The sequence below is a fragment of the Eleutherodactylus coqui genome, chromosome 10 (assembly GCF_035609145.1).
Source record: "Eleutherodactylus coqui strain aEleCoq1 chromosome 10, aEleCoq1.hap1, whole genome shotgun sequence".
Classification (NCBI taxonomy): domain Eukaryota; kingdom Metazoa; phylum Chordata; class Amphibia; order Anura; family Eleutherodactylidae; genus Eleutherodactylus; species Eleutherodactylus coqui.
This window is the reverse complement of record NC_089846.1, coordinates 48,521,963-48,548,180: the sequence shown is the minus strand read 5'-3', so window position 1 is coordinate 48,548,180 and position 26,218 is coordinate 48,521,963. Positions and strand designations below refer to the sequence as shown.

The window sequence follows — 26,218 nt, the reverse complement described above, 5'->3', positions numbered from 1 at the left end:
TGCACTCACAGAACCTCATAGACAGGTGTGAAGAACCAGGAAACACACAGGTCAAAATTAAAGAGACATATGGAGAATACTAAAGCTTCAAAGTGATGGTGCCCAACACAAAGGACATGCAGGTACGTTACAGGTACTGTATACTGATGTAGATATAGTACAAAACTGAAGCACTTTGAACACTTTTTATTGTATTGCAAGTAGTTCTACAAACAAAACAGATTTGCAATTGGCTGTTATTAATGTTTTGTGCATTTTGCTTGTGCAGCTTGTATGAAATACAATACAGTGCAAGCTGCTAGATCCCATTCTGTGAGCTTTCTGATGACTATCTGCAGCCAGATTCTCACTCTCCTGAAGGATGATGTAAGCTCAACTATTACAAAAACAACTGATAAAATGAATGCAAATCACACAGGATTTGAATTTAGATTGGCTTTGAGGATAGGTGAGAGTAACCCTGAGGACAGGGAAGTCACAGAGATGTCAGATGGAACAAGCCTGCATTGTATTGTAGTATATATGATCCCAAGCTAAAAGGAAAACTATTTTAATTAAAAAATTGCAAATCCCTTTTATTTGTATTAAAAAAAAGTGTCCAAAAGGTTCCATGTCAGTTAAGAATCAATGATTGTATTAGACTGATAAATACAAACATGATAGATAGATAGATAGATAGATAGATAGATAGATAGATAGATAGATAGATAGATAGATAGATAGATAGGAGATTCAGCCTATTCTTTCTATCTATCTACCTACCTACCTATCCATCCATCCACCCATCCATCCATCCACCCACCCACCCACCCATCTATCTATCTATCTATCTATCTATCTATCTATCTATCTATCTATCTATCTATCTATCTATCTATCTATCTATCTATCTATCTATCTATCTATCTATCTATCTATCTATCTATCTATCTTTTAACTTTTTGCATTGACTGTGCATCTAATCCTCTTAAGTTAAGTTAATAAATACCCTTCCTTGCAGTCCTAAAAAAACAAAAAACTTCTGCTCTGCTACATTTCTAGAGCTTTACAAGTTGCTACATAGTAATTGAAATTCTGTCATCGCTCCACAACCGGGCACTGCACTGAGTTAACTCAAAAGAGTGATTTCATGAATAACCAAACTTTGTGCTCTGGAAGAAAAAAACCCGCAAACTGCGTATTTTAAATTCCAGCAAATATGGAGACCGGGGGAAGAATGCACACATGCCAGTCCTCTCAGCCATCTATAATCCAGTACGACGGTTCTGTATCCATAACTTTTTTCCCAGGATGATATCTTATTTCTGTATTCAGATCCATCATTTGTAACGGTGCCTATCCTATACATGCACACAGCTGTCACTTGCTCCATGTCCCATATTACCTTTGCACGCTTGAAACAAGCCCTGAATAGATCCAGCAGAGGCATGCTGATCATAGGGAACCCTCACAGGGGGATTTGGGGTAGAGTAGATCCTAATACGCAGGCAGTTCTTAGCAGCTCCATTGGAAACAGAACAGCTGTAGAAGGAGCTGTCAGTGAGGAAGGAGGGAGGAGAGGAAGGCTGAGTGGTTGATTCAAATCCAGCACCGTTATCCTGTTGGTTGGAATAGCATCTCTGGATGAGACAAGTTGGCACAGTTTGTGCTCAACTTTGGCACTATCTGCCTAGTACACCACACGATTCAAGGGAAAACACGCTCAATCTAAATGGAGTCTATTTATATATTTAGTAGCAAAGTAGAAGCCTTGAGTGTTCTGCGCAGCAGAGGGGAAAGCGTGCTGCTGTTCCCAGTGACTGTATAATACTAGTCTAGCTACATCCTCAGCCCATTACAGTCCGTATATAGTGAAGATCTGCACGGCTTAACTAAACTGAATGCAGGTGAGCAGCACCCCAACAGTTCATGTCCCGTTACAGCTGGCCCCCCGCCAAATGCTCTCAGCATTCCTTCCATGTGGACGACACAGGAAGTCATAGCTTTGCTTTATACACATAGCTTTTAAACACTGCCTGCAGGCAAGAAATAGACAGGATGGGTGTCTAGTAGAGTTGAGTGAACTTACTCTGTCGAGCTCGATGCTCATTCGAGTATTGGCGTACTCGATGGTGCTCGTTACTCGAACGAGCATCAAGCCGCGTTTGACCCCGCCCCCGTTTTTAGAGAGAGAGAGAAAAACGGGACCCAGCGTCCCACATACAAAAATGCTCGAATCTCCCATTGTAGCCAATGGGGTTCGTTACTCGAGTAGAGTTCTCGAATTTTACGAAAAGCTCGACTCGAATAACGCAGACCCGAGCATTTGGGTGCTCGCTCATCTCTAGTGTCTAGCCATATACTCGGCTCAATTATTGCAACTCGTTGCTGATCGGCCTCCCCTGCACCAGACTCTACCCTCTCCAATCCATCCTGAATGCGGCAGCCAGGCTTATGTTCCTGTCCAGCCGCTACTCGGTTGCCTCTGCCCTGTGCCAGTCACTGCACTGGCTGCCCGTTAAATACAGAGTTCAATTTAAACTTACTACATTCATCCACAAAGCCCTCCACAGCGCAGCACCCCCCTATATTGCCTCCCTCATCTCAATCCATCACCCAGCCGGGGCTCTCCGCTTAGCAAATGAAACTAGACTGCACACCCTTCTAATTAGAACTTCTCATTCCCGCCTCCAAGACTTCTCCAGAACAGCACCGGTCTTCTGGAACGCACTACGAAAGGCTACCCGGGCAATCCAGGACTCGAAAAACTTCAGGCGTGCTCTAAAAATGCACCTCTTCAGGGAGGCATACCGCATTCTCTAAACAAACTCCTCTATATGCCGCCTGATAACATGCTCCCTGACCTACTGACTGCAATCCCTGCTAGCCGTCATAAACCGCTCCTGCAGTCATGCTGATCCTGCCGCCACACGGCTAAATGTCTGACCATTGTCTGTATATAGCATCCCTCACTCTCCACCTCGCCATACTGTGCACATCTCCAGCCATTTTATTTTCTGTATTACCCCATTATTTGTAGTATGTAAGCTTGTTAGGAGCAGGACCCTCACCCCTATTTTTTCTATCAACTGATTACGATTGTAACCGTGGTTCTGTAATTTTTTGTACTTTTGTCTTTCTGTATTTCCCATGTCTATGTAAGCGCTGCGGAATATGTTGGCGCGATACAAATAAAGATTATTATTATTATATACTTGTAACCTCTGTCATGCGTCCATGGTTACTGAATGCAATTCTTGTTTCTAGAATTTAAGGTACAGATATACGGTCCATTTAGGATGCAGTTGTGATGCAGCAACAAGTCCAATGTTCTCTATGATGCTTTTTGATGCGCAGCATAGATAGAGCTCGGCTGATATACTGATTTTGTCAGCTGTGGACTAAGGCCACTCTCACACATAGTGTCAGCAAAACGCCGCGGTGTTGATCACAGCCTTTTTGCTGAATCTGTGAGCGGTTTTTTAACGCACCCCATCATTGTGATGGGTGATGAGGTGCGTTAAAAAGGACATAAATGCAGCAAAATAGAGCAGACAGCACTTGAAAATCACGGTCTTAGAAACACCTTTTTTAAGCATGTGTGCAAGGCCCCATTGAAATCAATGGGAGTGTCTACCACGGTAAAAAGCGCATGTGTAAGAGTGGCTTACGTGTTTGGCCCTAGGTTTCTCTCATCCTGTCTGTATGCCTTCTGTTGTGTTCTGTCCAGAAAACATGTCGCAAATTATGTGGATAATTCAAATATAACTCATTGTCAGGATCACTGATACATTATGCTAGACACCAGTCCTATCAATGTGGACACTTAACGTTATGCTCATCTAACAACCTACAGTATGTGCGTATCATCAATCTTGCAGTATAGTTGCATTACATTATGGGTTTTTTTAACCACTGAAATCAAGTTTGAAGTGCCTGTCACTAGGGATCTCCCTTCAAGTAGTTTTGCAATCCACTGCCCAGAGTTAGGCATTTGGCTTCTCTAGTAGCACGACATGGGGACACTGTTACTACGTGTAATGGGGACAGGCATTCAGATGCTGTCTTGTAGCTGACTGGAGCAGGGCTATGCAAGGCAGCATAGGATGTGTTGGAAAAGAAGTGCAGTGCAGTTCTGGCAAAATGGTTGCCTCCACCTGTAATGGGTTTGCAAACAGCAGGATAACAGAAAAAATTGGGAAATCAACCTGGAACACTGAATTGATAGAGCTCAAACTAAGTGCAAACAGCAGCCAATGAGAAACTAGGCTGCTTTTGAAAACTTTTTGAAAACTTAGTTGCACTTTAAACACACAGTTAAAAAGGCATGGGAGCCACCACAATTTGGTAATAGGAGATAACTTGCTTATCATGGGGTCACACTGCTGGGACCCGCACCAATCCCAAAAATGGGGATCCTGTGTCCATTCCAATAGTGGAACATCCATATTCGCAAACCAACATAAAACAGTGTTGGTTGTGTGACAAAGCGTGTTGTCTTGTTGGAAGTATTGCTGAGCATTCCCTGAGTATTGCCACATTGTCAGCAGCATATTATTGTCTAGAATGTCAAGGTACACCTCCAGGTTCATGGTTCTTGTGACTACAGTCAATGGATGGAGACCATATCACATAACACATCCCCAGACCATAACAGAACCTCCGCCATTCTTAACTCTTTCCACAACACACTCAGGCAAAATGTGTCCTCCAGGTATCCTCCACATGCAGGTACTTCTATCTGATATGAAGATAGAGTAGCGTGATTCATTGTTCCATAGAACATTCTTCCATTACTCAACTGTCTAATGACAATGCTCCTTGCACCACTGTAGATGGGCTGATGCATCCTTTAAAGAACTCAACAGATGTTTGCAGGATGAATGGAGGGAAGTACCAGCAGAAAGTATTCCATGGAGGGTATCTGATGTCAGTAGGGCCAAAGAGGGCCCCCTAAATATTAATATATGCAAATAAATACTACTTTTCATAATTACTCAGGTGTCCAATTACGTTTGGTAGGATACAGTACCTAAAACAGAACATAATGATCAAGAAAATGTTGGAAAAGTATTATTTTTATGATCTGTAAATGGAACCACCAATATAACTAGTCTAGTAGCTATGTATTCTTTTATAGGCCTTGTATATAGTAATGCCACTGCACTTGAGCTTGCTCACAGGCATGGATACAACTCACATATTGAACTGGTATTCAATAAACACGGACAGGCAACATTCTCTATTCTGAAATCTTAAACTTTGCCATTAGAAGGTGCAAATTAAAGAAATGCAGTAAAGAGAAAGCGAGTGAAGGAAAAAGGGCAAAAAAACGATACAATGGCGCAAACTTTTCTAGAAAAATGTTCACATATTTGAATAAAAATGTTGTTTCTTTATTAAAATAAGATAAAATCCAGCATTTAAATAGGTGCACATTTTTCTAAAAAAAGGTTGCGCCATTGTATCAGTTTTTTGCCCTTTTTCCTTCTCTCATTACTTTACTGGCCAACTGTTATCGATTGTACAGTTACTGATTGGGCGGTACTTCAAATTTTGATGCATGTATCTCCTTCTTACATGCCATATAGAACCTCCCCTCCTTGAAAGAGCCGAAAAGGAAAAGCAAAAACACCCTGTTGGTTTTTCCCTTTACTGGATCCTCACTGGAGTAGCTTCACCTCCTTTTCTTTTTTTACCACTTTCATTTCCAGTAAAGAGAAAGTAGGGCCCAAATTTTGAGAGTCGTGAGGTTTGAAATTTCTACTTATGGTCAAAATTATAGAAATGTGCAATCTCCCTTCTCGCGGTCTCTTTCCTAGTAAGTGTTATCTGACAAGGATAAATGTAGCACCTGGTCCTGTCAGATACAAGTGTGTCCTCAACATAACAGAGATAGTGATAGCACACGGATACTATAAGCACATAGAGGTATGTAACACATATACAAAAATGGATTTGAAAGATGAAATAAAATGCAGCACTGAATGCTTCAAAGTATAAGATACAAAAAAAGGATAAAATAGGTCAGCACTACCCAATGGAAATATATCCCAATAGAAATGTATAGCTGCACGTTAAACCACGGCTGCAACATACAGTAGAAGCAGAAACCAAAAATGGCAACAGCATGCAAAACAAATTTACTCTCAGAGGTATACATACCTATAATCTATACTCTAACCACATTAAATAATGCAAGGTTCTTGGTATATAATTTGATCAAACTACATTGGCCCATCTACCAACGTCCAGGTGACCAAGCTCTCAGATGGGTCCTAACGCTAATACCAGGCGGTATAATCTCAACCTTAGAAAGTTGGGTACCTACCTCTCAGAATGCTCCTCTCTTGGGACTAAGCCTACAAATAAAACCAGGGAAGGTAGGATACCATTCATATGTTCCAGTAGGAGGGACAGAAGGTAAATGGGCGGCAGGTGTGCACGACCAAGTGAAGGCAGCCAAAACTTCACAATATTTGTTGCGGAATCCGCGTGTGAGATCTGCAAATCAAGCTGCCCATAGGGAAGCATTGGGCGTCCACACTTCATTTAACATCTGCAGATTTGTTTTTATTAGATTACGATACTACGTATGATCCGCAGTGCATCTACAAATACATTTGCGGATTCACTGTGGATTTGAAGGTTAAAATCAATTAGGGAGGTGGGGAAAAGGCTGGGAGGTGGGGTTGCGGATTTCTTCTGTGTGGATCATCCACAGTGCATCCGCATGGAAAAAAATGCAATTTGCGATCTCACACAAGCAATAAAAAAATCAATTTAATGATGACTCGCAGTGCATCTGCTGCGAAAATCCGTATGAAAAATCTGCGTGTGTCGTGGACATGAGGCCTTAAAGGGAACCTGTAACCAGGTTCAGTGCTGACTGAGCCATGGGCAGCACGAACCCAGGACTGATATGCCCATTCCGCCTATGTACGTTTCATTCTGTAAGGCCACCTGCAGACAGCTGGGTCGGATCCCCCTGCCCGAGCCCCTACAGGGATCAGCGCGGCACTCACCTCTCCTGCGGCTCCAGCTCTTTGATGTGCTGGCTGCCGGCCAGCCGGCGCATGCGCAGAGCGCAGCCGACGGCCCGGGAGTGACATTTCTGTGCGAGCCTCTGCGAGACCCGCACAGAAAGAGAGCATGCCGCGATTTGTTTACTGCGCATGATTTCACGTGGACAAATCGCGGCCGTCTGCCTAGGATTGCGTTTTTTAACGCAATCCTATGGCAGCTTTCCTGCCGCCGAATTTCCGCCTGTGTGCAGGGGGCCTAACGCTGCTGCGTTTCAGAAAAAAATAGTATGTTTTTCTGAAATGCAGCAGCCTTAAATAATAAAACCTGCATGGGCGGAGTGTGCATATCTGTCCTGGCTTTATGCTGCCTGTACTTCATTCATTTTGATGGAACTTTGCTGCACTACCAGGCAGCCCATGAACAGGAATCCCCTGTTTCTCTAAAAAGAAATAAGACTCTTTTTCCATTCTCAGACAAGTTCTTTATAGTCCCTGGCCCACATTTACTATTCAACTTAAGGTCAGCTTGACACGAGAGCATTGTAACATGGATCGGTAATAAGGGTGTGTTACAGATGATATTCCAACTCTATGTCTTCAGTACTTGATCTGTGTTTGCTGCTGTCATTCGTTTTATTTTCTACTGAGCAAGAGAAAACAAGTGCCTCTTCCAATAAGGTGAAATTCTCGTTCCCTATACACTATTTCCCTGAAAATAAGACTAACCCTGAAAATATGCCGTACCCTGATTTTTCTGGGAGGCTTGATATATAAGCCCTACCCCGAAAATAAGCCCTAGCTGCATTACATAAAAAAAGGAATATTTACCTAGCAGGCTCAGTCCAGGTCCTCCTGCTGCTGTCCAGAGCTCTGCCGTGCATCCTGCAGTCCTTGTTCACCCACAGAAGATCACTTCTTGGTTACGGGATTTATAAATCCCACCTTCGGTAAGCGATGGCTCTGTTGGGCTCTGTTGAGCAGCGAGAGGGTCCTGGAAGGAGCCTGCTAGGTAATCATAATGAGACATCCCCTGAAAATTAGACCTAGTGATTCTTTTTAGTGCCAAAAATTAATATAAGACAGTGTCTTATTTTCGGGGAAACACGGTAGTATCCTTTCCAGGTTTATAGGTGCAAAATATGCCATTATTAATAAATACGGGTCTATATGTCTGATGGTAGATGCAGTTCTAAACATAATATTGCTGATCCAGAAGGTTTTTTTATGTTCTGTGGATAATATATATAAAACCATAAATATATAAACGGAAGTAACTTGTATTGTTTTTTGTGATAAAGATAACATTTTGATTTGGCGTCAGCTTACTGTATATTGTGGCAGATAGAGGGTTTCCATAATACACATTTATAGCCATAACATAATAGGCTTAGCATCGCCCACTGGTGGTCAAATATTACAGTACGTCAACTATACTGTTAGTTTTAGAATACCTAATGCCATATGGTCTTTGTATGACAATCTGGTTGTAACATGATGAAACGTCAGATATCATACACAGTGTAACCAATAGGGCTACAACTAGAATGTGCTACTCTGGATAATACTTAACATTGGATTAAAGTATCATTTTGAATGACAAGTGTATTTAGGGCTCTCTCGCCCCGGTGTATCTTACTGCATATTACGCTAGTGGAATGCGCAGTATGAATTTCTTTCCATGATTTTCAATTGTGTCTCTTACACACAGCCCACGAAATGCACACGCCAAAAAAAACCTTGCGACATGCACTACTTGGCGCGTATAAGAGGGGTGCTGATAAGTCTTTGGCTTTGTGTTCTTTTTTTTGTTTCTATGGTAACGAATGTTACATCACATGAAAGCCTTATGTGTCTAATACATGTTTTCAAAATTTAGTGTTTGTAGTTTATGGCAACAGTGATCTAGGCACGCGGGAAAACAAAATGGCGGAGTCTAAGGCGATATTCACAGAAAATGAGAGCAGAGGAGGGATGAAATTCTTGTTTCTGCAAGGAAAGTTTGCGAAGGATATTCATGGTGATATGTCGCAGATATTGGGGGATCAATGCCCTTCATATTCTACAGTTAAGAACTGGGTTGCCAAATTTAAAATGGGCCACTTCAGCACCAATGATGAGGAAGGTCCTGGACGACCGAGAGAGGTTGTTGTTCCGGAGATCGTCGATGCTGCGCACAACCTCATACTGGGGAATCGGCGAAGTTCAGCTAAAGGAATAGCAGACATCATGGGGATTTCTGGTGAACGTGTTTGTGTCATTATCCATGAAGAAGCTATCTGCAAAGTGGGTCCCCAAATGTTTGACAACAGATCAGAAAAGCATGCGAGTGAGAACTTCCCGGTCCATTTGTCAGCGTTTCCGAATTGATAAGAACTTCCTGGATCAACCTGTCACTATGGATGAGACCTGGATTTATTTGTATGACCCTGAAACCAAGCAGCAGACAAAAGAGTGGAGGCGCAGTGGTTCTCCTCACCCAAAGACGTTCAGGGTGCAAAAATCAACCACTAAGGTGATGGCGTCTGTGTTCTGGGATAACGAGGGCGTGCTGCTAGTGGACTTCCTTCAAAATGGTTCCACCATCAATGCAAGGTATTACATTGAACTTTTGGACCAATTGAAGGCAGCTCTGAAGGCGCCAAAAGGTAAGGCAAGCTGTCCAAAGGAATCTTGTTCCTGCAAGACAACGCCTATACTCACACTGCACAGGCGACCACGGCAAAACTGGTGGAGCTAGGCTTCCAGCTGGTTGTACACCCACCTTATTCACCTGATCTAGTTCCCTCCGACTATCATCTGTTTCCAAACCTGAAGAAACACCTCAAGGGTACCAAATTTCACACCATTTCTGATGCCATGGCTGCTACGGATGACTGGTTTGAGGCACAACTGAAATCCTTCTTTTTGCAAGGCTTACAGAACTTGGAATACCGATGTAAGAAGTGTGTTGACATCAGTGGAGAGTATGTGGAATAAATGTAAAGTTTCATCTTCCTATCATGTTTCTTTCTGGGTAAAGCCAAAGACTTATCAGCAGCCCCTCGTACATGCCAAGATAGTGTATGGGGTTGTTGGCATGTAGCAAGTACGCAATTCATTGTGTACTTCCTGCGTGTTCCTGCGTGGGTGATACGCGCACTGAAAATGCTCGTGCGAGAGAGTCCTAAGGGTGCCTACCCACTAGCGATTTTTTTTTCTTGCACTGCAAGTGAAAGCACACGCCTCGCAGCGCAAAGAAAACTCTGCAATATCACTAAATGCTTTCATTTGGGCCGGCAGCAGCAGCGCCAGCCCCATTGTAAACATAGGGAGTATATCGCCACAGTATATTGCCACAGCTGTGATGTACTCCCTATATATTTTTTTTTTATAATGGGACTAGCGCTGCTGCCGCTGGCCCCATCGAAAGCACTGAGCGATATCGCAGATTACTTCTCTGCGCTGCAAAGCTGCAGTGAGAAAACGCAAATGAGTATGAAGCCATTAAAAATCATTGGCTTCAAAATCATCGCTCTCGCATCGCAGGAGAAAATATCACTAGTAGGCAGGCACCCTAACTGATTATAATAAAAAGCTACTATAAGTCACTGCTTATTTAAAGGGGATTTGTCACTATTTTTGATACAGCCCTGTAACTGGGGACCTAGTGAGTATAGAAAGCCACTCCCTGGACCCCGTGCCCTCACCTTTGAGCCCTATATAGTATTTTTGGGGGCTCAAAGGTACTGACATAATCTCTTTAGGGGTAGTTTATGCATTTGGGATCGTAGTTTCTTTTAGGGCTTAAACAGACGAACATGTTTGCCCGCAAAACGTGACAAAGCGAATCCATTAATTTCAATGAGTATATTACCATGAGTGTGTATCTCGCACAAGATAGGATTTGCCCTGTATTTCTGCGTGTTACGCAGAAACCTGCCATAGAGGTCTATGGAAGATTTTTAAAAATCAAGGGGAACCCATGTTCATGCGCAAATATGCTCTGTTGTGGTGAGTGTATTTGCACATACGTTCGTCTGTTGAAGCTCTTATACTCTATGTAGCCTCATCAAAAAATCAATACTTACCTATTCCTCCCCAGGCAGTCTTCTTACCGCATCTTCTCGCTGAGCTTCTCCAGTCCCCTGGGTCAGCTCACCTCCAGCCGGCTGGATACTCCTCTTCTTGTTATGATGTATCTATTCTCTGCATTCTTCTTCTGGCAGGTCAGTGTAGGTTACGTCACGTAACATTCACTGCTTAGGTAGGAATGCTGATCTATTACTGAGACTTCGCATGCCTGCTGTCTCGCCGCAAGAGTTCATATACCATTGCAGAGCGACAGCGCACATGAACAGTCTCTGCAGTAGCTCGGCATTCCCTTCTAGGCATGGTACGCTACTTCACTAGTGACGTAGTGTAGATTGCCCTGCAGGAAGGAGAATGCTGGCAGTGGACGCTTCATCACCCGAAGAAGAAGAATTGGACGGCTGGAGGTAAGGTGACAGCTGCAGGAGACAGGAGAAGATGGGGTAAGAAGACTGACGGGGGAGGAATAGGTGAGTATAGAATTTTTGTTTTCTAATGACAGAACCCCTTTAAATCTAAGATGGCTGCATTGCACCACAGAGCCAAAAAGCTTTCCCCTACCCACCTAAGCTTAATTTCACATGGGAGTGAAACTTTGCCTGATATCGCGCTCGGGAATGTGCGATTTACCCGTGGAAGTGAGGCATTTTTGTGTCAGAAATGCCACACATCACTTCAGGCAAGTAGCAATCCTCCGGCGCATCGCTGGCGTAGCTGATATTCATGCCCAATAAAGGATCGGTGTTTCCCATTCTTTACAATGTGTTCTTATTGCATGTGCATATACGCACAGCCCCATTGACTTCTATGGAGATTCTTTGTGTGCAAATGCGCAGGAAATATAGAGCATGTTGTAGTTTTTTTGTGCGCAACCGAAAAATACGTGCATGTGAACGAACCCATTGAAATCAATGCGTTCTATTCTCTGCATATTGCACGCGTAAATTGTGCATATACGCCGGTGTGAAGGAGCGCTAGCTCTTTTATGGCTCTTTTACTTGACACCCAGATGTTTGCAATATTTTATGCTTCTACAGCTCCATTATATTCTTGCTAGATAACAGTTAACATGATCTCTGCTGTCGCTGTATTTTCCAATGAAAGAGTTAAATGCGGGGCGGGACGGTCAGTGATTTTCCACTCTCTGCTATGCAGAAAATTCTCAAAAAGGTCAACAGAAAAATGACAAATCTGCTGAGGGAACAGGGACCCTCTCACAAGCAGATGAATGTTCACATTTATACCGGGCAGCTGTGTAGTGTACGGATTACTTTAACCCGAAGCGCGCTGTCTCCTGAAATACTAAGCGTATAATGGCCGGTTTGTATTGTTATTGCTTGCATTGAAATTCCTCATATGTATCAGTGAGGCCCGTGTGAGTACATAGGTGTTATCACGCTGTTGTCCAGGTACGTATTCTGCATGTCCAAACAGAGGTATCAATTGTGCAAGGAGTTGTAAATTTCCAGGTTGTGATGTGCCAGGCGGGAGCTTATCCCGACCCGTGCCCCATTACATGGTGTTCAGCCTTCATGCTGAATGTAAAACTACGGTAATAGAAGAGTAAAACTACAGTAGTAACTTTAGTGCTCACAGAATAGTCACCAACCCGCCTTACTACAACTAGTAGGAACTCAATTCATAGGCATGAAGAATAAGCAAGATACCGTGTTTCCTTATAAACCTACTAGAAAGTCATGAAAGTCACATTTGTAAAGTGTATATATATATATATATATATATACATATATAACTGAGAACTGTGGCGCTACATAAAAATCACTAATGGTGATCACCACCCAGGGAACCCCAGTTTTCACACAAGTGGGATACCGGCTTTGCTGCGGGGTCACACCGATAGACCCGGTTGTGTGGCTAGTGACGCAGCACTGCGCCAAGGTGCGGTACCTGTGAGTCTGAATCGGGCATAGTCTGGAAACAGACAGAAGTCATGACTGGTGGCACAGGTGTGTAAGCGGGCTGAAAGCCAAAAATCCGGGCAGACAGCAAGCAGTAGCAGAGATCAAGGAGCACAAAAGACAGGATAGTCAAAACCAGGAATACACTGAATTTGGGGCTTTGTCACAATTGTAAGGAAACCAATTGCTTAGACATCCTCCCTAGGGAAAAGGATTCCTAATATAGCAGGTATCAGCTGAGGATTGGTGGCGGGCACATGCTGGTCCTTTAAGAGAAGGAACGAGAGCGAACCCTAAGACCGCACACGGCAGAGACGGATTCCGGAATACCGCAGTGGAATCTGGCCCTGACCACGGCCGGCGACCCTGCGTACCTGTCGCTGTCTTCTTTTTCTGCCCTGCGGATGGTCTGGATGGCTCACCGTCGGACATGCTTGTACAGATTTTCCCGTGCCGTCACTAGCGATGACGCGGGTGCACGCTGCCAATCCAGAATTCACATTCTGGATAGGCTGAGGCTTGGACGGCTTCCATTGAAGTTGTCTGTGCGAATTCAAATCCACCCGTGTACATACGGCCCTAGGGCAGAAACCCGGGAGTGAGCGGTGACACAGGAGCGCCATGTGATTGGTGGCAGTCCCCCCAAACAGCTGAGCAGTGCCTGCGATGTCTTTAAAGATCCCATTAAAAAGAATGAGCAAGGCGTTTCAAGGGAATCTTTAGAGATAGAACATGCTATCAGCAAAGAAATTGCCCATGTGAATTAGTCCATTTAAAAGAATACGAGTTTTCTGGGTCTCGCAACGCACCAAAGTCGCACGAGATTCTCGCTCGTGTGCATGTAGCCTCAGGCTGTACTTACATGGGTGAGCGTGATATCTGTCTGAGAAACACAAAGACCGATCCGAAACTCAGAAATCACTCTGAGAAACTCGGACTGATATCACGCTTGTTAAATTGCGATTTTCTATGCTAGTTTGATGCGATTCGTGAAAAAATTGCATTACTAAACATTCAATTTTCAATAGGAAAAATTAAATTTGTACACGTGAGTGCGATTTTACTTATTTATTTTTGCTCACTCATTGGTAATAATGTGCGAGATTTCTGCGAGAAAATAGAACGTGCTGCAATTTTTCAATGTCACAGCATTGCTGCAAGAGAAAAACCGCCTATGTAAATACACCCATTGCCAATAATTGGCTGCATTTTCGTGCAAGTTTTTTTGCATCTCGCAATACACAAAACTCACATGAGAAACCCGCTGTTGTAAAGTGACATTTAAAATCCCAGTGAAGAAGCTTTAAATCTGCAGCCACATGAGCAACGCTTAGGTGCAGATTTGTCTATTGCGCATTTATTGCATACTTGCTGCAAGTTTTCCATTGTGGATTGTCTGCAGCGATTACACTTTGTGTGCTGGCGGCCTCGGACCAAATCCCCAGGGGTGAGTACCATATATACCATTCTTCCTAAAAACGCTCTGGGTGAAACGACTGAATGTGTTGTGGGTGGTCTGCATGCAGAGTATCTATTTCAGTGCGGAATGAGCTACAAGTACAGCTTACATTAGCCTATTGTCGCTTGCAGAACTAAACCAACGGCACACGATTCAGACTCGGCGCAGCATTTACTTTGGACTTTTTATTCTTCACACACGCTGCAAAGTAAATTGCACTTCAAAAGCAAATGTAATAATGTGGTGAATTTATATGCACAACACAGGAATGCCACAAACACCCTACATCAGAAACTCATCTGGAAATAGAGTCCTCCTTCTGTCAGGTTGTGAGTTCTATTCTGCTATTTCTTCAGTTATATCTGCTGTGAAAGGGTGGGTAAGTGACCAATGTTATAGGAGGAGGAATGGATAGGTATCTAATATGAGGGGGGGGGGGGGGACTAGGTGGACTTCGATGAGTGCCAGGCATCTGGAAAAAGAATGATGGTACCCCTGAAGTCCAACGGGGAAGGGGAGATTGTCCTGATCTTATCCAACTAAGGAACATCTGAATCAAACTGTAATTTAAAGGGAACCTGAATCCCCTTTGAGCGCCATAAATGACGTAATGCGGCTCAAAAGTGAAGGAACGGGGAGTCCGGGGAGTTGTGTTTCATCCTTGTGATTACAGGTTTCCTTTAAACATCATGGCAGAAGGCATTGAGTCGTCTCAAGAATTACTTTGTACACCTTTTGGGGGGTGATTGAGGATCCTTATGATATATATAGAATCAAAAATTGTATGCATTGAATTATAATAAAAATGTAACATTTAATTGAATATTGCAGGTTATTTTTCTATTTAATATCAATACAAAGTTCAGGTGTAAAAATGCAGAATTTGTTTAAAACGAAATGCCCTTTTAGGCCCCCGGTCCACAGCCGCAATAGAATATCGCTAGCGATATTCCACCAGCGGGGAGGAGGGGGGAGCACTAAAACGTCTCCGTAATGAGCCTATATTAATGATAGGCTCACCGCGGAGAATTGCGGCAAATCGTGGCATGCCACGATTTTAATCACGCAAGCGGAGAATTGCTATGATTCTCTGCTTGTGTGCAGTAGGCTATGTTTTCCATAGTTACCCTTTGGAAAGTGTGTCATGCGAGCTCTTCCACCCGTGGACAGCCAGCCTTACATGGGACGATTATTATTCTGGTTGTTCAGGCTCCCGCGGGGTTTTGAACTGTAATTGTCCCATGTAAAAGCATGCAGAAACTGAATGACTGGACGAGAGTCATCCAGTTGTGCAATTTTAAGCAGCTTAAAATCCCAAAGGACCATCATTCAGTGTAAACAGCAGCTGTTCAATACTGAGCGTCCACTGCTTACAGTGAAAGGAGAGGAGTGGGGAGAGTGGGGGGAGAACTCTCCTCCAGCTGCCCCACCTCCATGCTGTCCATGCTGTCAGCAATCCAGCGATACTCGCTCCTGTGCAAAAAGGCCTTAAGTTACAATAAGATAGATAGATAATAAAGAACAAAAGAGAGAGATAGATATGAGATTGATAGATGGATGATAGATAGATATGGATATGAGATAGATAGATAGATAGATATGGATATGAGATAGATAGATAGATAGATAGATAGATAGATATTGAGATAGATATTGAGATAGATAGATATTGAGATAGATATTGAGATAGATATTGAGATAGATAGATAGATAGATAGATATGAGATAGATAGATATGAGATAGATAGGTAGATAGATATGAAATAGATATGAGGATAGATATGAGATTGATAGATGGATATGAGATAGATAGATATGAGATAGATGGATATGAGATAGATAGATAGATATGAGATAGATAGATATGAGATAGATAGATAGATAGATGGATAGATAGATATGAGATTGATAGATGGATATGAGATAGATAGATAGATAGATAGATAGATATGAGATGAGATAGATAGATGGATATGAGATAGATATTAGATAGATATAGATATGGATATGAGATAGATATATAGATATGATATGAGATAGATATGATATGAGATTGATAGATGGATATTAGATAGATAGATAGATAGATAGATAGATAGATAGATAGATAGATAGATAGATAGATATGGATATGAGATAGATATGAGATAGATATGAGATAGATATGAGATTGATAGATGGATATGAGATAGATAGATAGATGGATATGAGATAGATATGAGATAGATGTATATGAGATAGATAGATAGATAGATATGAGATAGATAGATGGATATGAGATAGATAGATAGATAGATAGAGTACATATCATACTTTGTTCTGAATCTGTTTTCATTGGAAACATTGGCCATTGGACAATCATCTACATCACTGACATCCCGCACAAATCAATACCTAGAAGACAAGGCTGTCTAGGACCCGATCTATCAATGTGTTCCTGGTGATGGGTATAAGGAGAGAGCTGTCAGACTTGATGCAGCGGGCAGGGAAAGGACAACGCAGTCCACACCTGTGACTCAGAGCTCAGCTCCGAGACAAACTTTAGTCCTCATGTACATGGGCAAAATTAAATTGCAGAATCCGCGCTGGGCACCCACACTTAATTTAACAGGATTTTTTCTGCATGAATGATCCGTTGTGCATCCATGTATATCTGTGCGGAAAGAAAACGCAATCCGCGATCTCCCGCAAGCAATAAAAAGTCAATTTAACATTGACTCGTAGTGCTTTCGCTGTGGAAACCCATATGAAAAATCCGCGCATGCAGTGGACATGGGGCCTTGAAATGTATTTTTTTCTGAAACGCAACAATATTTAGGAATAATACATAGATGGGGGCAACTGGCATGCCCATCCTGGGTATATGCTGCTTGTGGTTTGGGCAGCATGAACCTGATGACAGAATTCCTTTCAAAGTAGTTTCTTCTATATGGATAGCACAACTGAAATGTTTAACTTCATGTTCAAGGTGGTAACGAGTACCACAGGTAAGAAAGAAGCTTTGGAGCCATTCCTTCTTCTGGTCCTTTCGAGATGATACAAGTGATATGTGACATGGATGTAACTCGTTTAGATGTGGAGTGAGGGAATCCTGGTACTTGGTGAAGTTCATCCCATTAGCTCAGCTTCCCAAACTTGCTTTCCCTCTGATGTTTCTGGCAGACATGGACGTCATCCTGCTTTCTCTAATACATGAACTGCTGCACACTTCCTGTCAGAACATCAGGGGTTATTTCCTCCAGTGCTTTCAACTCAGCTGTAAGGCATGGGCAATTACCTCCCTATTTAGCTGAGCTGGAAATCTTCCCTCATTGCCTCAGTGTTGGTGTGTGTTTGTTTCAGACACCCAGCATAGGTCCTGTCTCCCACTACTTTGTCTGCGCTTACTCTGTATTGATATCTGTATTTTTTGGTATGCTGCCTCTCTGTCTTTGTGAAGATCCTGTTTCTGACCCCATTGTCTGTCTCTCTGTCTTTTTCCCTTGTCCGTGGGCTCTTGTTCATTGCCTTCCTGTCCCTGCACCGTTCCCGTCCCTGTGGTGTGTACCGTCCTGCCCTGTGTTCTATCAGGGATAATGAGGCCCGAGAGGAAGACGGTGGGGTCCTCCTTCTTAGGACGCCTACCCGGCTTTTAGGCAGGCAAATAGCGTGTTTTTCCCTCTGACCACCAAGGGGCAGCTACCAAGCCAAACTGGTTGGTTGGCACAGTGGGTCCACACACACAGTCCTTAACACCCATATATCCGTCCATCTTTTTGTGTCCCTTTACCTATCACAATATCTGTTTATGTAGTGTTAACAATATCTCGCTAGCACATATAATGGATGTATACACAGTACAACCACCAAAAAACAAGTAGCTACTTATGTAAGAAAATCTGCATTTCATAGCAAGTTCTTCCCAAGCAGATGTTCTTGTTGGAAAAATAACTTCATTCCATATTAATGAGTCAGAATTGCATTTTTTCTAAGTTGAGATGAGATATTTAACGCACAGTAAACATTTTCACAAATAACCCATATATGTAAGAGATCATCAATATACAGTAATACAAATTCACAGACAATGGAGGTAATAGAGAATACGGTTTATAGGTAATAGACACGAGTGTATGTTAAAATGCTGCGTATTTTCACTGCATACAGAACTGTGTTTGTAAGTGCATTTGCTGCGCATGCTTGCGTTTTTGCGTGCTTATGCATGCATTCACACTGCATCTTTTATGCAAATGCAAGTGAAGGGAAATTATGTCAGAACTGGCCAACCAATAGGAGACACCCATGAAACAGACACTTGACCGCCATTTTCTTGAGCTTTCCTGCAATGTGATGAGAGTTCTGAGGAAGCTGTTGTAAGGAGATATCTTCTTTTGAAGATGATTTACTTTTGGCTTGGTAACTGTCTTCCACTTTTGGAGAACCATGTCCGATGCTGGAGGAAGAGCCTAGAAGAAAAAAAGCAAAGGTTCTGCGTTTATCCTCTGGCGTCACAGCGAGGTTGTAAGGGCCACTCCGCAAGCCTCTACAGCAATTTGAGAGCATATCCAGAGTATTTAACTTCCTTTTGCTGTATTTTGGTGTCCTTATTCGATAAGCTGCTGAAGGTAGTGCGCTCTGAACTGACTTATACTGACACCACACTGCGCCGGTGTATCTCTCCTGAGGTATGTCTTCTGGTCACCCAGAGGTAAGTTGTTGTTTTTTTTGGTGTTTTGAATATGGAATGTAAAATGTTTAGTGTAGAGTCCCTTTTCGCCTAACATGTGATCCCTAGGTAGTATACTTTTGGTTTGTTGCCTATGGTTTTTTTAACTCCTATTTTCCCCCAATTTTGAATAGATTCCTTTGTAGTGGCCAGAAGTTTATGTTGTTGGCCCCTCCATAAGTTTCATACATGTCATGTCTTTCGTAAGATGCTCTGTGCAAAATTGTCTAGTCTCTTGTTATGTGTATTGCACAGCTGCAGCAAGTGAGAGGTTAATGTTTGCATGAGACTGGGAGATGCTTGCAAAAGTATCAATATTTGTCTAGTCACATGATTTGTGTAGTCTATATGTATGATTGTTTTGGGTGTGGTAATGGTTCATCCTCTTCAACGTTAAAGAGGAGTGGAGTGCCGGCAACATGGGGGTACCTTTAACCCTTATATGGTGAAGAGAATGGAAGAAGAAGAGAGGTACCCTGAGGATCTGAATGCCAGGGACCAAGTAGAAAGGAGGAGAGACAGACAGAGAAAGCATGAAAGCAGAAAGGCCAAATTCATCATGCAGAGGTACTATACCGCGAAAGTGTCTGTGGAGTGACCCTACCCCTATCCTCCATTGGAGAATTCCCCTTCCAGGAATGGTGCCTAGCAGATAACTAAGATGGCAGGACCAGTTTCATCCTGAGCTTCCTCCCTGACCTCTAATCTTCCGTCTACCTGCACCAGTATTTTAACCCCTTAGTGACCAGTCCTGTTTGCGCCTTAAAGGGGTTGTCCCGCGGCAGCAAGTGGGTCTATACACTTCTGTATGGCCATATTAATGCACTTTGTAATGTACATTGTGCATTAATTATGAGCCATACAGAAGTTATCAAAAGTTTTTCACTTACCTGTTCCGTTGCTGGCGTCCTCGTCTCCATGGTTGCCGTCTAATTTTCGCCGTCTAATGGCCAAATTAGACGCGCTTGCGCAGTCCGGGTCTTCTCCTCTTCTCAATGGGGCTCCGTGTAGCTCCGCCCCGTCACGTGCCGATTCCAGCCAATCAGGAGGCTGGAATCGGCAATGGACCGCACAGAAGCCCTGCGGTCCACCGAGGGAGAAGATGCCGGCGGCCATCTTCACCGGGTAAGTAAGAAGTCACCGGAGCGCGGGGATTAAGGTAAGCGCTGTCCGGTGTTCTTTTTTAACCCCTGCATCGGGGTTGTCTCGCGCCGAACGGGGGGGGGGTTGAAAAAAATAAAAAAACCGTTTCGGCGCGGGACAACCCCTTTAATGACGAGGCCAAATTTTGCAAATCTGACACTTTAACATGGATTAACATCGTAAAGGTTTTGCATATCCAAGTGATCCTGACATTGTTTTTTCGCCACATGTTGTACTTCATTTAGGCGGAAAAAGTAGACCTATAGAATATGTGTATATTTAGTAGAAGCGGGAAAATTTTGAAAAAATCGTCATTTTTTTCACATTTTCAACTGCAATATCTCAAATATGTGCAAACATAATATAGAAATTTTTTGAAGAGATATATATTTCCATCTGTTTACTTTATTCTAGGTGCACATTGGAAAAACTTTCGTTTTTTTTTAAGCCTTTAGGAGACGTACACATTTAACATTGATTATCAACATTTTGAGGAACACTTTATTTTCCTGCACCAAGCCAAGATTGTAAAGGCTCATGGGTGTCAGAATGATAGATAACCCCACAAGTGACCCCATTTTAAAAGCTGCACCCCTTAATATATCGACTGAGGGGGGTCTGGAGTATTTTGACCCCACCGTTTCTTTTCAGGAATTAAAGGAGATGTCCCATGAAAGCAAGTGGGTCTATACACTTCTGTATGGCCATAATAATGCACTTTGTAATGTACATTGTGCATTAATTATGAGCCATACAGAAGTTATAAAAAGTTTTATACTTACCTGCTCCGTTGCTAGCGTCCTCGTCTCCATGGAGCCGACTAATTTTTGGCCTCCGATGGCCAAATTAGCCGCGCTTGCGCAGTCCGGGTCTTCTGCAGTCTTCTATGGGGCTCCGTGTAGCTCCGTGTAGCTCCGCCCCGTCACGTGCCGATTCCAGCCAATCAGGAGGCTGGAATCGGCAGTGGACCGCACAGAAGAGCTGCGGTCCACGGAGGAAGAGGCCATCTTCAGCGGTGAGTAGAGAAGTCACCGGAGCGCGGGGATTAAGGTAAGCGCTCCGGTGAGCTTTCTTTACCTCCCTGCATCGGGGTTGTCTCGCGCCGAACGGGGGGGGGGTTGAAAAAAAAAAAAACCCGTTTCGGCGCGGGACATCTCCTTTAATGCCATTTAGACAAGAAAAAAAAAATCATATTTTTGCAAATATGTAATTTTAAACACAGGATTTTTTTCTATAGTGCACATGAAAATGAGGATTTGCACCCACCAATGGATACCCCCATTTGTCCTGTGTTTAGAAACATGCCCATTGTGGCCCTAATCTTATGTCCGTATGCACAACGGGGCCCAAACCGAAAGGAGCAGCCAGTGGTTTTCAGAACAGGTGTTTTAGGCCCCATTGCCCACTTGTAGAGCCCTTGACCGACCAAAACGATATAGAACCCCCACAAATGACCCCATTTTGAAAACTAGACCCCCTTAACGCATTCATCTAGGGGTATACTGCATATATGATCCATGAGAGGAGATGAAAAACTTTTTTTTCTTTTTTTTAACACTTTTTAAAACTTTTACATGATCGCTGTTATCCATTGGATAGCAGCGATCATGTGACGGGGAACCGCATACACCGGCTCCCGGTGACAGCTCCCTGCTCTCGGCTACTTACACTAGCCGGGAGCAGGGAGCTTTTAAATTTCCCGGGCCTCCCGGCCCTCTGCGCATGCGCGTGACGTAATGCAAATGGTGCGCATGCGCAGATGCCGACGGCGGGTACGGGGAGGAGAAGTAAGACGCTGGATGGCGCGGAGGACGGGGGGGGGGGGGGTGAGTATTCTTGTGGTTTTTTTGGCCATCCCTCTCCTAGGAGTGTCTGGAAGAAGCCCAGCGCTGCTCTGGCTGAGGCTACGTGTGTCCCTATCCGGAGGGAGTCTGGTAAATGCTACCATGACAAGTGTCCATTCTACCCTCCCAGCTCCTCAACGTATGCCCTGTGCCTGGAGTCACCCTATGGGATGCTACCCCTCACCATCGGCAACTCATTTGCATCACTGCATTTCAAGTTCCGGTTAGTCAGCTCCACCATCTCTGGAATCACCAGGAGGACTAGTAATGTTTTTGGGATGCAGCTAAAGCCCTTGTTGATGTCTCCACTCTCCCCACAAATCTGGATGGGCAATACTGGCAGTTTTCAATCTGCTGGGCAGTTTCCGAACTGCATATGGGCACTGGATGGCAAGCACATCCATGTGAAGAAACCACTGATAGTCCTGATATTACAATTATAAATAGTACTTTTCGCTAGTTCTGTAGACTCTGGCTGATAGTAACTGTCAGTTTATAATTGTCAATATCGGGTCCTATGGAAGCACTGTGGATGCTCATATTTTCAGGACTTCCAAAATGGGTCAGCGGCTTCTTTCCAACCGGCTGTCCCTTCCTGAGCCATATGTGCTTCCTCGTTCTTCAGGCCCACCACCCCCATTCATTATTGTGGCCGATGCGGGTTTTGGCCTGGCAACCCACATTCTGCACCTTTTGTCGTGCAGAGGGTTGGATACCAGGAGGAGGGTTTTTAAGTACTGTCTCACACGACGGGCTCAGCATTTCATCAGATGTGCCTTTGGGATTCTTATCAGTATGTGGTGAGTTTTCCTGGGCATTATTCAGATGGAACCAGAGAGCGTGTGTGCGACTGTGGTTTTGCATAAGTTTTCCCAGGCCAACAATGCTGGTTGGAATGTGGGAGATGATCAAATTGCAGCAAGTTGTTGAAGTGGATGAGACCTTACAAGGTAGGCCAGCAGCATCTTCTACTTTCTGTCCTCTAAGCGAGCGGTTCTGTGGCAGATGGAGTCTATACAAGGAGACAAATGATCTGGACTGTCTAATTTTCCTCTTAACAGACTTTCTGTTTTAGCTTTTTTAAGTTAAAGATTTTTTTTTTTTAATTAGGAACTCGCAAGACAATGAGGACCCTTCACTTGCGTTGCTATGGTGAATGGAAAAAAGTTTTTTTTTTAAAAAAATATGCATATATAGGTTTATTAAAAGGAAAAAAACACGCTACCAATAAACATACATGTGCGCGGCCACAGCTCTTGCTAGAAACATTCGTTGCTGTAAGTACACATACGGGCATTTCTTTCTTGACCCTTATCCACTCCACTGATGGTCAGTGTACTCACCCCGAAACTGGTCTTTAGTGCTTCTCCTGTTAGCTCGTCCAATGCAAAATATTTTTAAAGACAAACTTATAAAATCTTATTAAACTTGCACACCTTATACAACTGAGCTGCTCACAAGGACCCAGAAACACCTTTGGGGTAGACACACAGCCGGAAGAACTTTACCACTGCGACTAATCAGAGGCCGCATGCAAAGCAGTCCAAAAATATGGGCATCGTGACTCAAAAAATATAGGCGATGATGCCAGAGGATCTGATGGTAATGCTGCAGCCTATGATTGATCACGTGGGCTCAGCTACACGTAAGCCTTTGTCAGGACCGTATGAGCAGCTCAGCTGCACTTGGATGCTTGAGAAGTATGATCTATATTAAAAAAAATTTAGGGTTCAATGTATGAAAATATTTGTATACTACTGATACAACAGCTTCACCCCCCTCCCCCCCCCCCCATCCTAAACACAGCCCGATTTTCTTTTTCAGAGTTTGGTTTCTCCTGCACACTGTCAAAATATTGAAAATCGTCCATCGATGCAGCTATGTTATTTGGGGGAATATACCACATTCTCATAATTTACATTTTTTTTTGGAGGCAGGGTGACCTCTCAACACAGATCAGGACATTTATACGATGCTGTCAAAAATTAGTGCCACAATCAACGTTCACGCTAATTCAGCTGCTGCGGGTGGGTGTCAACTGTGAATAATAGCCATTACCTGCATTGTGCTGAACGGGATGAGCTTTCAATTCTGCTCCGTACAAACTCCACACATCTATCACATGAGTGTATGTCATAAAGGAGGTTAAAAATGACTTTGCTCAAAAATGTGAAAAAAAAAAAATTAAAAAGCAACTTTATTATACACTCTGCTCATAACTGCAAACATGCAAAAACACCAAATGTCCACTTACAAATGCCTTTTTTTACGTTGTACTGATGCAGAAGGCCAGACATCAAGATTAGAGATGAGCAAGCACCCAAATGCTCGGGTCCTCGTTATTCGAGTCGAGCTTTTCGTAAAATTCGAAAGCTCTACTCAAGTAACGAGCCCCATTGACTACAATGGGAGACTCAAGCATTTTTGTATGTGGGACGCCGGGTCCTGAGCTTTTTTTTTTTTTTCTTGTCTGTCTGTCTCTCTCCCTCGACAAAAAAATTGCCATTGACATGCGCTGCGTTGCGGCGGGGAGGGGCCAAAAACTGGGGCAGGGTCGAACTCGGCTTGATGCTCGTTTGAGTAATGAGCACCATTGAGTACGCTAATACTCGAACGAGCATCAAGCTCGACGGAGTACATTCGCTCAACTCTAATCAAGTTCCATTTTTGATTGTAAGAATGGCTATTTTGCTGCGATATAACACCGGCCGAAAATCGCGACCATATGATGCAATGGATTCCAACGCATTCGTTCAGAATGCCGGCACGTAAAATCGCCCGCCCGCAAAACATAGGTGCACATACGTTGCACGTGAAAAAGCAGCCGGGAAGAGACGCCTATTGGAGGTGCCGGCAAAGGGAGGGGAGGGATTTTAGCAGTAGCATGTGCTGCTAAGCTCCCTCCCACTCCCTTTGACGGCACCTCCCATAGGCTTCTATGGGAGCTTCTATTGCCGCGATTACCTAGCACATGGAGGAGGGAGAGTAGGCATGTAGATGAAAACTTAACCTTTTCTAATCCACTGTCTGACGTCTTCCTACATTCTGATTAAAGCCTGTGCAGCTCTGATGTCGGAAAACGTCAGGCAGGGTATTCTTACTGTATATTGCCGGCCACTCTGTTGTCAGGGACCTCTCCGGCATGTCACATACTGCAGTACTGTCTCTAGCCAGCAGATGGCGCCATTGTACATTGGCAGAAAGGGAAAGCCCCCTAGGAAACCCTGAATCCAAAATTGGATTGCAAAGGGTTAATGAGTGCCAAACGACTTGCTACATGGCAGTAATCTGCCCGTATAAAACGTCCCTTAGTGAACAATGACTTTTTATGCAGTATGAAGAACACCCTACATAAATATATCCAGTTCCAAAACTTCATATATTCTCTTTTTCTTTGTGCATTCGAGCTGAAGACCGAATCATACATGTGGCTGCAATCCATCTAGAATGGAACTGGTCTGAGCCTTCAACACCTGACTGGGAATAAATCAGTGTCACTACATCTGGAGCGGCCAGAAGCTGCAATGTGAGCCTCTAGCTACATTATCTAATGCCTTCTGTATGTAAGAGGGAGTCAGACAGCTGGATGAGGGGGCGAAAGAAAGGGGAGCAGGCTCAGAAAACAGATAAAAGAATATCCAATTTATATTTCCATGAAAATAGTTGTATAATTGTAGAAAGCAACAGTAACCATATGGTGAGAACACGGCCTCCGCCACTATAGTTCTACCAATCTCTACTTCTGGGGGTTGGGTTACTATTCTACTTGCTGGCATTCCAATATGTTCTCACTATAATCATGCTTCCAAGAAGAAATATTTTTCATGCCTCATCATACATCTGGCTGGGATGAAGGAGCCGCGACATTCCAGCAAGCTGCGCATCGCCTTCGTTGTTTACACAGCGGTTCATCCATACAGGTGGCTGCGACTGGTGCAGGGACCCGTGCCGTCCAAGCGCGACGGTACAAGATGCCTGAATGGATCATCTTGTACCGTCGCGCTTGGACTATTTTCATGTGCGAGTGCTGTCTGATAGCGAGAAGGACAGAACTCGCACCTGTAAAGGACTCAGTT

At 43.6% G+C, this 26,218-nt stretch overlaps 1 protein-coding gene across 1 annotated transcript in view; it reads right to left on the bottom strand.

Annotated features, from left to right (window-relative positions):
* The window catches only part of STARD8 (StAR related lipid transfer domain containing 8), a 131,165-nt gene extending 129,657 nt beyond the window's left edge, over window positions 1-1,508 (bottom strand). The window contains exon 1 of the mRNA XM_066580984.1: window positions 1,385-1,508. Within this exon, the coding sequence (XP_066437081.1) occupies window positions 1,385-1,438 (54 nt within the window). The 5' untranslated portion in view covers window positions 1,439-1,508. The remainder of the gene's footprint in view (window positions 1-1,384) is intronic.
* Window positions 1,509-26,218: the final 24,710 nt, after the last annotated feature.